Here is a 14415-nt window from a genome sequence, read left to right as displayed (position 1 = left end):
TGGAACTCGACCTTCGCTTCCGAGAGGAGCCTGTCCACAAAGGCCGCATCGGATTCCTCTGGTTGACGCGTAAAGGTCCCGCCACTGTCATCAAAATCACGAGACGTTGCAATCTTCCAAATCGCGGACAACAGATGAACATTGTCGTCGAGATCAGCCAATCCACCCATGACATTATGAGCAATCCGCGAGGCACCAACATTTTTTTCAATGCAGTGGTTGAGATCACTCCGGTTAGTCCGTCCATTGGTAGAAGAGTCGGCAGCAGCTCCCTGGACATGGGTAATTGACGCCGGCGGCTCGGCGGTGTCCGGCAAGGAGAGCAAACCCGGATTGATGCGTGGGAAGTCCTTGGGCAATATGCCCAGCGCAACGCAATCACTCCAACCAATCAATGGTGGTTCCGAAAGATCACGAGAGAAGATGGCCATGATCTGGGCGAGTGGCCCAACCAATCCATTTGGTTCGTGCACACGGATGCGGAAAGTGAGAACTCCATCAGTGGTTAATCTTGAACCATTTGCCGTAACAAGGCCTATTTTGTTTTCTTGCAGACTCTGGCGAACTGACGGAGGCAATGAAGAAAGTGGAAAAACGGAAACAACAGCACCAGAGTCGGGAATAACACAGATAGGGCGGTTTCCAGCCTGTAGAAAATGACAAACAACAGTCACTTTCGGAGTTCTGACGGGCATGATGTTGATGATGCAGACGTGTGTCCTGTCCTTGACGTGTAATGTGTTATCCTTGACATCTTGGTCCTGTACTATGTGCCCCCTAATGGACAAAGCCACCGCATTGATGTGGGCCGCATTTGCACCGGTTCCATAGCCATGGCCTCGCCCACGGATGTGGCGTCCACGCCCTCCCCGAGCGTGTCCCTGCCCATTGCTTGGGACTGCTCGACTGTGAGGTACAAGTGCTGCTCAGTGAGGGACAAAGTCTCCATGTGTGAAGATGAATGGTAAGACTTGAATTTCTTCAGCCAACTCTTGAATTCTGGTGGGTTGAACGTCGAAGAAAGGTCAACAGGTCTCAACCCCACCTGCTCCCGAAAGGTGACCGCGCGCGACAAAGCCACGGTGGTCGGGGCAGCTGGAGTTGGCGTCCTTGTGAGGGCAGCCTTTCTAACCGAGCGCTCTGCCGTTGCTACTTCAGACTCGATGGTCCGGATCTCGCCCGAAATGTCTACACCTGGTTCGGACTTGATGAGATACTCGTGCAGCTCAAGTACTTCTGACACTTTGACAATGACCTCCCCGACCATCTCCTTGAAGACGTCATCGTCAAGTTCCGGAAGAGTCACAGCGTCTAAGACAGATTCCGTTGTCCACTTGATGGATTTCCGTAACACGGCGATCTTCTTCCGTATGGTTGCTGCAGAGGGAGGAGCGATGGTGATTGGTCTCAACGTTTCAGATGTGACAGCAAGTGGCGACCTCGGGCAGAGAAAGAATGGCGACGAATATCAGATCCGGAAGCAATTCTAATCGACCAAGAACCTGGGAGCTTAGGTTCGAAACACCGTCTGCGCCATGTGAGGTTGAAAGATACAGAAGGAGCGGTTAAGCGGAAAATAGTGGAATAGACGAGTCTTTCGTAAACCAAAAATCCTTGTGTCTATTCTCTTCAGCTGAGGTTACCAAGCCCGAGCAATACCATGCATCAATTTCATATATAGAGACATATAACATATACGAATTCTACACATTCAAAGCTTTCTGCTCGGTAATTGGTTTATCTGGCACCTTGGAATCATGCAAGACATTTGTGGTATTAGCATTTTTTATTTTGCCTTTGGGATTCACTGAAGTCTTAATGAAACCGTTGAGCTAAACAGGGTGCAGTCGAAAGTTAAGGCGCAGGATGAAATTCCGTGCTCAACATATAACATGATCGTGCGAATGGATAAGGGAGACGGGTTAAAGGGTAGAGATGGAGGTCTTTATTGTCTGGAGAATGGGAACAGACTGCTGTACATTGATTCTCAATTAATGAAGTCAGGGTGCTCGCTATGGTACACCAAGCACAGATCTCTACAACTCCCCTTTTAAGATTAAAAAGAGAACAAATAATTTTCATCATAATTATGAGCCTCGATCCATTTGGCGTTTTTGGCGAGAGCTTCTTCTTGGAGTTTTGGTCACCTCTTATTTTACGTCCTCCAAATTATCCCAACAACCATCATCGCCATGTGGGGCTCGTCGAAGAAAGCAAAGGTTTCGCTCCATCAGCCGGCCGGAAGGGAAGCAAAGGACAAATTGTTGGGGCAACTTGTTGTCCACAATGATGGCGTGTTTGTCCCATCGACGTGATAACGGATCTTGGACGAGAACTCTCTCTCCCAACAACACCTTCTGGCGGACTCGCGTCGTGCAGTCATAATAGGCTTGGCGGGTTTGATCATCCAGGGGACGCTTGCCATTGGCCATTTCGGATTTGACCTGAAATTCGGGCAGAAAAGCTTTCCAATGAATAGGAAGTTTGGTTCGTAATGGACGACCAAACAAACGCTGAGCTGGGGATAATCCATCCAATTTGGGCGTATTACGGAGTTCCAATAAACCTGAAATGAATTGGTCAGACTTCCACCACCCTTGGCACTTGCCTATCAAATACTTCAAGCTCTTGACGTTGGCCATCGCGTGACCGTTGGATTAGGGATTGTGCGGCGAAGATGGTCGCCATCGGAAGCCCCATTGGCGGAAAAATTCCTTGGTCACGGACAAGGAAAATTGCGGCCCATTGTCGGATCGGAAAATATTTGGAACCCCAACCAGTGAAAAAATAGTACGAAGTTCGTGAATCAAAGTTGATCCAGTGTGGGCCGAACTGAAGTGAGAAATAAAGGTGAAACCTGAAAAACGATCCGTGTAGACCAGATAGTCCTTGCCACCAAAAGAGAAAAAATCGGCCGTAACAATTTAGAATGGTCTGGTTGACACATCCTCCTGAATCCTCGGTTCTGAGAGCATGGAGGGTCGGTAGAAAGCACATTCATGACATGATTCGATTTTATTTTTGATGTCTGAATTAAGGCCAGGCCAATAAACGATTTGCCGGCCCTTCGCTGGTTCGCTCTATCACTTGGTGACTTGCATGTAATAGAGTCAGGATCTCTCTTGTAGCAGGTGGGGGTACAACAATCCCTGAACCTTGAAGGACAAGATCACCATCAATGGAGAGTTCGTCCGCCACCTTCCTGAACAAGGACACACGAGTCTGGGCAACCATATTCTTCCTCACCGAGGATAGAAGTTGACCATAATCGGGGGAATTGCGGGCGTGGATCGACAGGTTGTCAAAAGACAAATCACATTCCCCAGCGCAGACCATGGACACCTGGAGGTTGGATCAATCATCATCCACATCGTCATCTTCCTCAACCGTATTCGGGATTGGGGCTCGGGACAGGGCATCGGGAATAAAGTGAGACTTCCCACACTTCCAATCCACCGAGAACTTAAATGAAGAAAGACGAGAACGATAACTTAAAATCCTCGCATTTTCAATTGTGTTCAACATATGATCATTGAAAATCGGCCCCAACGGCTTATGATCGGTGATGACTTTGAAGTTTTCCAGTCCTGCCAAATACATACGACACTTGTGTATAGCCAAATAGATAGCCAAGGCCTCGAGCTCAACTATAGCATATCTGGTCTCTGCATCTTTCAGAAACCTTGAGCCGCACTGAATTAGGCGCCACTCGCCATCATGACGTTGAAATAAAACAAAACCCAAACCTTTCAACTTCAACGCGTCGGTCTGAAGGATTGTTTCGGCGTTAAGCATAAACATGCCGAGAACGGGGGGAGACGTGAGAGCGGCCTTGACCTTCTCGAAAGCCACGGTGTGCTCTGAAATCCATCTAAAAACGCTTGATGTTTTTAACAAACCTCGGAGGGGTTCAGTGGTCTCGGAAATGGCGTTGGTGAATTGGCCAAATTGATTTACGAGGCCTAAGAAGGACCTCAAATCACGGCGATCTTCTGGAACAAGGAAACGGCTAATAGCAGCGACTTTTTCCGGATCAGCTTCGATACTGTTCGGCGAAATCCGATAGCCAGCAAATTGGATCGTCTCAGCCCCACCAATCGTACTCTTCTTTCCATTGACTGTCATCCGATATTGGACACATCGTTCCAAGATCTCGCAAGTTATACGGACTAGGTCACGGTACTCTTTGCGGCCAACAGCCATGTCTTCCACGACTTTTTGGACATCAAGACCAGACATCGCAACGTCCCCTCAATAAGAAAAAGAGTCACCAGTAGAAATAAATCCCATAGGTGAGCGCAACAAACGAAATTTTCCAAAGGGCGTAATGAAAGTCGTTAACTCTTGAGATTTCTTTTCTAAGGGCATTTGCCAGTATCCTTTTACCAGATCCAACTTCATGAAGTACTTATCAGATGGTCGGAAACCCGAAATGGCTTGGACGGGGGTTTTCGTGGGATGGATGGAACGGATCACTTCAGTATTCAGGCGGGTCAAATCCACACACAATCAGATTCCACCATCCGACTTGGGGACTACAACCAGAGAATGACACCATGGGGTCGGAACATCACCCACTTCCTCAATGATCTTCATGGTCACCATTTCTTTGAGATTAGCCTTGACTAGCTCAAGCTGTGGGATCGGGATTTGATAGGCAGTATTGATGGCGAACGGTCTTGCATCATCCTTCAAGGTAATGACCATAGGATTGCCGACTACAGGCCCACGCATTGGCTTGAGGCATGAATCATCAAAAGCTTCTCTGTAAATAGATTTGAGCTTAGCTTCAACAGTAGAAAAATCCATACCGGAGGGAACATCAGGCAAAGTCTTAATCCAGTCTTCTCTCTTGTTCAAAGGCCAAACGGGCGATAACGAGGACGGGTCAACCACTGGACCAACATCCTTTTGGACAGAAGAGACCATGGGACGAGGGAAGTCAGGTCTATCTATCCCAAGGGCTTTGCAGGCTTGGAGACTCAAATATGAATCGTCCAAATCCTTGCTCACTACCACAGTTATGTCACGGGCGTGGTGATTCTTGTCCACCTTACGATCGGTCTGGAAAGTTCCAAAAATTTTAAGCGGACATTTGAATTTCTCCATCTTTGCAACCTTGGGCATCGGACACGCTCCCGTCCGATCCATTGGGGTATTCATTTTCCAATCCGCCAAACCCTGTTACTTTCATTTTTCTCTCTCAATTTATTCCTCGATTTTTTTTTTGGTGCGGACTTCCTTACCGCTACCGGGATTGGAATCCCAGCAGTTCAAGACGAGAAGATTATTTATTATACTTGACTTTTATTTATATATATTATTTGATCGACCAACGAATTGGAGTTGGCTGATCTGGCTAATCCTTGAATATAAGGTTGATCCGGAATTTTAGTCAAAAATTTGTCCAAGTCTGACTTAAATCTTGCTACTGGATCAACCCCTACATAAGCCCTACGAATATTTGAGGGCAGCAAATTGAACAATGAAGGAGCCCGAGAAAGAAGAGAGTTGGACTTCATTTGAAGGTACTGTCTCCTTTCTTCTAGCGCTTTTGCTGTCTCCTTTACCTTAGCTAGGCCTAGGGCATTCTCAAGTTCGTTAGCCCGTTTCTTGAAGTCCAATTCAACCTCAAGTTCCTTCATTCTGACTTGGGCTCGGACTCGAGCAGAGATGGCTGAAACGCGAGAATTCCCTGATTGCCTTGATACATATACCGTACAGTATATATGATACATATATAAGATACTTTTGAAAAAATTAGAAAGCAATGTTTTCTTGACACCACTCAGTTAAAACATTCTTGTCTTTGGCTGCTTAGGGACCCAATGCTTTACACTCTTGTTCTAACTCATCCAGTAATCCCTTGAACCTTTTAGTTTTCGGTTGAATCACTTCCAACTCACTATCGTTGGTGATCAGGGATCTTAAATGGTTTTGACAAGCCGTGAGAGAGGCCTATTTTCCACTGGACTTTTTCATTTTCCTTTTGTCCTTTGCGCCTCAATCGAGAGAATTAAAACGATGTGATCGCGCTTGGGATTACCTAGATCATCACCACAGGATGGAATCCCTCCGAACACAGACTGATACGCACATTCCTCCTTTTACATGGTTTCAATTCTCTCAGGGGCTAAACGTAACCACGTGCTACTTTCCAAACGTTCGCAATTTCACCCTCGGATACACTAAATCCAGGCAATCATAAAGTCGAACTCTCAAGGGTGACCTACTTATAAAAATAATCGGCCGCAACAGACAATGTTAAAAATTAGGTCGTTTCTTGAAGACTTTGTTGAAATTGATGAAAAGTATCTTCTTTGGGGCTTGATCGATTTTTGTGAAATTTTCAGTGTCTGGGCAGCTAAGGTTCCTTTGGATGCTTCTAATATATCTGTTTTTAATCTGCCTTTTAGGGTTTTAGTCATACGATTGTATAACATTTTGGCTAAATTTGAAATTGTGGAAGGAAACGAAAAATAACCTTTCCTTTCTGTAATATCAAAAAACGGTATCAATTCTTTGGGAAATTGATTTAAGATACAACCGTGGCATTTTGGGGCGAAAAATGATGACATTTGAATCACTAAATCCCATATTACTAAGTAGTATGTGATGGATAACAATTTATAATCAAGTGCCAACTAAATTTTGCTCCAAATTTTAATTGAATAGGTTTTTGCAGTTTTTTGTCTTTACAATGTTTTAAGACATGCAAGTTGTTTTTGTGGGCAAGAGTACCATAAACTAATAAAACCAAAGTTGTTACCTTTGTTTTTCTGAGGTAGAAAACTGCCAAAATCTGTTTAGGAAATTTTCTGTAAAACTTGATGGGGCTCTTTGAACACCGTGTACGAGAGAGCAAAACAATCAAATTTCAACCCAAAATTGACTGGACAATGATGCCTTGACAATCAAATAACGACAGTCCTTTACCAAATTCATTATACGAATTTTCCTTGACTCAATTAGTAGACTTTTTGATTTTGATGGTAAGATTGATCTTAGATTTTTCTCTCACAAACAAGACAAACTCTATCCAATATGAGTCTCCAAGCGCAAAAACGTTTGCAGAGACATTGTTTGTTGATACTGCCACTCGAAAATATGATATTCACTTCCCTAATCTACTTCATCAAAGCATGAATAGTCTTCCAACGCGATATTTATGGAAGGTTTTGAGTTCATAAAAGTGACGATTGTCACACACGTGTTCATGATGTAACAACCCGAGAAACTCGCGTTCTCCTCGCCGTAACTAGTGTTCCAATTATTTTTGTAACAACTGATACTCTATGCAAGTGTGATTTGAGATCCATCAATCCCCATAGTTGGCTTTGTTTTTTTTGTTTTTTTGTGAATCTTTACTTTACAAGGACTCCACGCTATAAAAGTCACGAAAATCAGAACGTAAGTATATGTGAAACAAACGCTATTCATTCAATGACACATGGTCTATTTACATGCAGTTTATGCAAAAGAGGCTTGAAGTTGGAAAATGTGATACTGTCAAGGCGCCTTTGACGAGATTACCTTTACTTTGAAAAGAAAATCGAGGGCTTTCCCGAGCTTCTTTTCAAACCAGAGGGCATGAAAAGGCGGACCAGCTTAAGGCATTCACTTAATCAATTCTTTTAGTCCTAATTTGAATGAACTTCATGAAAAGAGAGACGTAGCCAAGGATGGCCAAGAACTCTACCTCGTCGCCTTGTGACCCTGGTGCTAAGTAATTCTTGCGCTTGTTAGGGTGTGTGACTACCATGGGGACAAGCATTCTAATACAAAGTTGGCTATCGGGGTAGCCGCCATCGGATTTTGACGTTGATTTGTTAAAAAGCGTTTCCAAATGCCATTTTGAATATCTTTGAAAATGCCGAGGGCCAAGATTGGCAATCAGTTTCATTGACAACGACGCAAGAGGAGCTAAGCAGTAAGCCCCTCGGGGCACATTACGCTATTCAAGCAATACAACTTGAAAATTTTCACCAGAATCGTGATGGACAACTTTGGCAGCATTGGTTTTTGCCTAGCGTTTGTCAAACATAAACCCGCCAAATCTGTCAACCCTAAGTGTTCATGTATGGCCCGCAACTTCAAAAAGGTCAACCCCAACTTGCTCTATTGGGGAAGAGGCAGTCGTGACTTGGAGAGATTCTTTTGTTTGCAATGGCACAAGTCCTTGAAATACAGAATATGATTCTGTGAGTTGCTTGGTACTAGAATTTATTCCGGGCAATAACTAAATTGCTGAGCTAACTTCTTTGTCTTGACTTAGCGAGAGCACGATGAATGTATAACTCAAAGAATATGCCGACGAGCCGTTTCAGGTATGACAATTCGAAAACCATTGTAGATTGTCAGATATGGATCTGAACCTGAGAGCAACGACAGAGTGGACAAAAAGGATTTGAAGAGGTTAGCGGGATGATCAAGAGGTTTCAAAATTGTTTTCAAGCCCTAGCGTAGCACAGCAATAATTGCATGGTAATCCGTATCACTTCTGCCGCATCAAAAATAGCATCAAGTTCTGGGTATGAATGAAATGCTCGGGCAAATTGGACCAAAGTAGCATCCACATCAACTTAGTCTTGATCCTGGGAATCGGGCTGGAAAACCGGAAATCTGGAGAGCTCATCCACGATACAACGTTCTTTGCTGGGATTCCACTTTTCGGTAAAATTGTAACTGGAAAGGTTTTTCACGACAGCGAGGGAGACGTGGATTGTCCTGATTGGATATTGATTTGGCGAAGACTCCTCCCGGTTGGTTATGGTCACTAACAACAATGAAGTGTTACAATCCGAGTAGGTAGACAAAACATTTTGAGCTCAATCGTGCCATAATTCTTCTGAGGGGCTAAGAGAGATCTTGATCCGCACTGAATTAGCCCTGGCCTCCCCCAAACGTCACGTTGCATGAGCACATAGCCAAGGCCATGCAATCGTGAAGCATCAGTCACAATGTATGAAGACAGATGTAGCAAAAAAGTAATAACCTTTGGAGACATAACTGCTTTTTTGCAAACTGTTTTTCTTATTTCAGCGCAATGACAGAAAGGAGAGTCATTTTTGCCTGTGATTTCAAAAATAAAACGCCCGGTCAACATCTATGGAATTTGATCTTCTTGTTTTCAATTGTGCTTGCAATCATGGTGAGTTAACGTTTTTATGTAGGATAACTGTGTTGGGGCGAAGTCTTTGATTCTAGAATTTTATTTTGAAATGTTAGTGTGGGACACTGGCACGTGATCTGTTGCTCCTGCTCTGACCCGTTCAAGTGAATCGCCATGGAAATGGCTATGTTAAGAGGTTTGTTCTATGCCACTTTTCTGTCTCCTATTACCGTAACAAACCTTTTCCTCCTACACTCACCATAATTTACTTGAAGTAGCTTCTGGTTATCATGGACTCTGAAAAAAAAATATCCGTTTTTTTGGTAGAGGGTGCTAAATCAAATAATTCTTTACAGAATTAACTAGGGGAAAAATAATAACGGTTAGTTCTCATTGGCAATCGAACATGTTACAACCCTGGTCCAAACACCATGGGTAATGATTGATGGCATTCTATAAAGAAGAGCACAATGTACGAAAACCTGAAGTCTTTTTGTCGAACCTTAAGGACATTGGGTAATAGCTGGAGCAAGGCATACAACATTCCATAAAGGCTCTGGCTTCACTCAAGCTCCATACCCTTTGTCATAATTGAAATCAGGCCTAGTTCTTCTTGCTTTTCTGCAATTTTGTGCCAGCATTCGTCTTCTGAATTGAACCTAGCCAGGCAGACCTTTTGGCCTGTTTTACACTAGAGTGTAGTGGTTTCTGCTCCTGAGTGTTGATCCCTCTCGCTCTCGCTTTCTCTTTCCCTCAAGTAAAGTTATTTATCAGTTTTGGAAATAAAGCTTGATCAACTTCTAGAACTTGAGCATTTGAGTTTGTTCATTGGTACACGCTTTGTTGGTGATTCCAAATTTGAACACTTTCCTTCAACCCATTTTGAAAACATGTTGGAAGTTACCCCCGTCGTTGAGGCAGTGTCCGCCAACCTTCCATGCTTTTGGTCATTGGAACCAACCTTATTGTTTGTGCAAGCCAAATCTCAGTTCGCTTTGAGGAACATCACAGTGGACGAAACAAAATAGCACCATGTGGTGGCAGCATTGGACCAAACGACAGCAAAGCATGTGGCCAACATTTTTCTTACCCAACCCAAGGACGGCTCCAAGTATCTGGTTTTGAAGGAACGTTTGTTGGTGGTCTCATGCTCTCTTCATGCCAATGGGCTCAGAATCTACTCCAAATATCGCACTTGGACAATTAACGTCCATCAGAGCTAATCAGCAAAATGTTAGCTCTCTTTCACGAGCCTTGTTTCCCGTTTAGATCCTTGTTCATGGGCCACTTACCCCAGGAGGTCCAATCGCATTTGATCCCGGAGTTGGACAATACTGATTCTCAAGAGTTCGCACTTCTGGTTTACAATTTGGTCTCTGTTCAAGATCCCATGGTGCCTGCCGTGTTGGGTGGATTTAAAGGAGCAGTGTCTTTTGTCAATTGTAAGAGAACCTGGGGCTGATGTTATAAAACATCACGAGAAAACGTCCTATGTGCGACAAGACAGTCTGGCTAGACGACGGTCATGCGATAGTGGATGTTATAAAGATTTTTGCATGTATGGTCTTGAACTAGACATCGCCAAATGTGACTAAGTGCAGTTTTGATGAGTGACCAGCCAACTGATTGGAGCAGGGCCCCCACTCAGTGAAACACAGGCTATTTCCTGTTTTATTCCTATTCTTCCTCTTCAATCCAAGCTTGAGGCCGGCGCCCCTGTCGAATTCGTTGCTCCCCTAAATGCGACGAGAATCTCCTGCCAGCGCCAAGAATTGCAGGCCAGCCCAGCGCTTTGAACGAGCATGAGAACTTGCTCCAAGAGGCAATAATAATTGATGGGTTTAGAGGATACATCCATCAAACACATTGGGCTACATTTATTGTCGAAAATTACCAATTGAGGAACCAATATCGTGTTTCAAGAGATTTCTTCACCAAAAAATACTGACTTGTCCCTCCATGGCCGAGCCCAGTGACTTAACAGATGCCCTGGCGTTCCGCCATCTTCTGATTGAACATAAAAACATGCCACAACTTAATGAACGTACTATCAACACATCGAGTTCGGCCAAGGAGTACGGCAGTAGTGGAGTGGAAAGCTTTCCGAAACCTCGCTAGAAGACGTTTCAGTTTTGCGTTACCCCCTAATCAAGTGCTTGAACATGAAGATGGAATTCATGTAGCACTCTCTCAGCAGGAATGCATCTGATCAGGAGGTAACACATAGCTCTACAAAACCTCGCTAGAAGACGTTCGATCTTCGACCAAGCTATCCACTCCACTACTGACGTACTCCATGGTTTGGCTCAGTTTGAGCTTGCCGGTTGCTTGTATGTCAGGTAGACGTCAAATTTACGTATCAACTTGACTCATAAGTTTTGTGCCGGACTTGGCCGAGTCAGACATTTGACAATTTTTTTTTATAACATCCCAATCTTACCGGACCTTCACATGTTGTGCGAGGGTCACTCAAAGTACGTACTGGACCTTGGACAAATCGTTTTATAACATCAGCCCCAGCTCAGTTTGAGCTTGCCGGTTGCTTGTTTGTCAGATAGACGTTAAATTTACGTATCAACTTGACTCATAAGTTTTGTGCCAGACATGGCCAAGTCAGACACTTGCCAATTTTTTTTTTACATCGCAATCTTACCGGACCTTCACATTTTGTGCAAGGTTCACTCGAAGTACGTACTGGACGTCGGACAAATTGTTTTATAACATCAGCCCCTGGTGTCGTTTCCACCAACGGAATGGCCCCAGGCCAACAATTGTGAAAAGCCCTGCTCCTTCATTCAATGCAGATCATCGTCCTGTATATCCAGTGTGCCAATGGGTGCACTATTCACGCCTTTGGTTGTACGTCCAATTCCCTTGCCTTGGGAAATCTTGGCCAATTCTATCTGTCTGACTTGCCTCCACCTATATCGGGAGCGGATTTTCTTTGCGCTAGAAAAATTATTATTGATTGAGCCAAACAGGGTTTGTTCAATCCCGTTTCTTCAAATTGTGTTAATGACCACCTGAGTCATGTTTTAGCCTAAGCATTGACACAATCCCCGTCTCCCTGCTCATATCTGGTGCTCTTGGACGACTTCCCTGAGCTTATGACTCCATCATTTCGGGAAGTAACACCCAAATACAGTGTATTTCATCACATTCCGACGACAGGCCATCCGGTCCATGCCAAGGCTCATGGGTTGTCCAGTGACAAATTGAATACAACAAAACAAGATTTTGGTTCTATGTTAGACCTCGCTATAATGTCTATTCGGACAGCAACTATTCTTCCGCCCTTCATCTGAGGCCCAAAGCAGATGGATCCTGACGTCAGGTAAGAGTCTATCGAGCTTTGAACGATAATATCATACCAGATCACTCTCCAGTACCGCATATTCATGACTTTGCAGTTGGCTTGCATGGATTGGCAATCTTTTCAAAGGTAGACCTGGTGCGGGGAGAAAATCAGACCCCCATGAATCCCAAAGACGATCATGAGACGGCAATGATCACGCTTGTCAGAATCTTTGAATGGCTTAAAATGCTCTTTTGGGTTCATGTTTATTGTATGGCCACCCATAACACATAAAGGAAACAAGAGGAGAGGATTATGAAACTAATTTAGAACAGCAATCAATTGAATTGAGACATTGGTGGCGCTTCTTGTGTGCGGCGTCAAAGCAAGACTCGGAAGGAACAGAAATCCAGCTTCTTTAGGGCCGTTTTGAAGGAGGTACAGGAGGACGTCTGTCGAAGTTCTAACGGCAACGCATTCCAATACTTTTTGACATGAATGGCAAAGAAATGGCCAAGACACCTCAAGATGAAATTATCCACTTTTTGTAAGTTTAGGGACGTGCATCTCAAGTTGAATGGATGGACGGCAATGTCTCCAAGAGAAAAGAGGAGCTCCTCCAAATTCCACTGAAATAAAATCACCCTCTCAGTGGAGAGTTTGTGAGCAAGAACTAAGTCCAGCTCAATTCTTTGCTTCTCCAAGGAGACCAAGCCTCGTGTTTCTAGTCTGTCATAATATAGCAGGTCTTTGCACTTGCCCAGCACTTTTGTTCCCCGCCTCTGCACAGACTCAATTGCACGAATGTCTTTCTTTAAGACTGGACATCACACATGGGTGCCAAATTCCAACAAGGACCGGACGTAGGTCTTGAACAACTTGGCCCAGAACTCACAATCCCTTGTTATAAAGTGACGTTTAAGCAAGCCTAGAATACGATTTGCTCTTACTTTCACGTCTGAGCAATGCTTGCTAAACGTATTTGATGGGTCAAAGGTGATTCCAAGATCTTTTTTTCAGAGACTCTTTTGGACTGGAGAGAACCATTTATCATCAAGTTAGTGAAAGGCCTAAAGTCTAGGTGTCTTCCAAAACTCATAAACGTGCTTTTCAGGGAGTTCCATCCCATGCCGTTTACTGAGGCCCATCTTTCAACCGCTGAAATGTCCCTCTGAAGAGCTTGTACGTCTCTTAGATCATTGATGTTTCAGATGAGCTTCACATCGTCTGCAAACTTCAACATCCCCGATCCATGCAAAGGTTGCAAGTGACTCACATAGACGAGAAAAAGAAGAGGTCCAAGTACACTCCCTTGGGGAACACCAGATTTGACCAGTTTCCACTCAGAGCCAGTGCCATTCAGAACCACTCGTTGTTCTATTCCTTTTAACTATGATTGAATCCAAGCTTTCACTGGGCCGCAAACCCCGACGTCCTCCAACTTCTGCAATAGTAGTCCATGGTCAATTTTGCCAAAGGCCTTCAAAAAATCCAAATAGATCACATCCAGATCAGCACCCATGTCGAGAGACTTTGCGAAAGCGTCTTGAAAGACATGTTGGTCTTGAAACAATTCGTCCTTATCGCCAAAGAACCCAGTCATTTTTCCTTGATAAGGGATTCCATGATCTTACATGGGATGCTTTTTGATGTAACATTTGCCAGTCTCCAGTCTTCTGGAACACCACCATGGGTTCTTGACATATTATAGATGACAGTGAGAGGGAGACATACTACATCACTTACTCTCTTCAAGACAACTGCCGAGATGTCATCCGGCCCGCAAGCACTCCCATTTTTCAATTTCTTGATTGCGCGACGATGGAACTTGTATGTGTAGAATGATATTTGCGATAGTGATGTACCCGGTTTGATAGGATGCCTTTTTTCTGAGATAGTGATGGTGGGAAAAAACTCAGACAAGAACTGGGTGTTTAAAAGCGTGGCCATCTCCAAATGATTTGAGTGAAGGTTTCCATTTTGGTCTAGAACTGGTCCAATGCGTCTC

General features: G+C 44.2%; 2 protein-coding genes across 4 annotated transcripts in view; one reads left to right on the top strand and one right to left on the bottom strand.

Moving 5' to 3' along the window:
- Positions 1-3044: 3044 nt before the first annotated feature.
- Positions 3045-4493, bottom strand: LOC131891968 (uncharacterized). 2 transcript variants are annotated; one of them, XM_059241676.1, is made up of 2 exons: positions 3900-4493; positions 3045-3462 (listed from the first exon to the last, which is right to left on the bottom strand). In XM_059241676.1, the coding sequence occupies exons 1-2, from the start codon at positions 4237-4239 to the stop codon at positions 3383-3385; spliced, it is 420 nt and encodes a 139-aa protein (XP_059097659.1). In that variant the 5' UTR covers positions 4240-4493; the 3' UTR covers positions 3045-3382. The 2 variants fall into 2 exon arrangements, with proteins under 2 accessions (XP_059097659.1, XP_059097658.1); XM_059241675.1 differs by having other exon boundaries at positions 3047-3462; positions 3747-4493.
- Positions 4494-7291: 2798 nt separating this feature from the next.
- LOC131891967 (uncharacterized) overlaps positions 7292-14415 on the top strand; it is a 28041-nt gene continuing 20917 nt past the window's right edge. For both annotated transcript variants that reach the window (XR_009374504.1, XM_059241674.1), the window contains exons 1-2: positions 7292-7410; positions 9043-9151. Coding sequence is in view for 1 of the 2 variants with exons in the window: in XM_059241674.1 (XP_059097657.1) it covers positions 9047-9151 (105 nt within the window). In the remaining variant the exon portion in view is untranslated. The remainder of the gene's footprint in view (positions 7411-9042; positions 9152-14415) is intronic.

The sequence above is a fragment of the Tigriopus californicus genome, chromosome 12 (assembly GCF_007210705.1).
Source record: "Tigriopus californicus strain San Diego chromosome 12, Tcal_SD_v2.1, whole genome shotgun sequence".
Lineage (NCBI taxonomy): Eukaryota > Metazoa > Arthropoda > Copepoda > Harpacticoida > Harpacticidae > Tigriopus > Tigriopus californicus.
The sequence above is the reverse complement of the archived record's forward strand: the minus strand, read 5'-3'. Positions and strand labels throughout refer to the sequence as shown.

Coding starts and splice junctions, on each gene's coding strand:
- LOC131891968 (XM_059241675.1), bottom strand. CDS start 4,239: ATGTCTGGTCTTGATGTCCAAAAAGTCGTGGAAGACATGGCTGTTGGC. Junction 3,463..3,746: donor CGACGCGTTGAAGTTGAAAG/GTTTGGGTTTTG, acceptor TCTTCATTTAAG/TTCTCGGTGGATTGGAAGTG.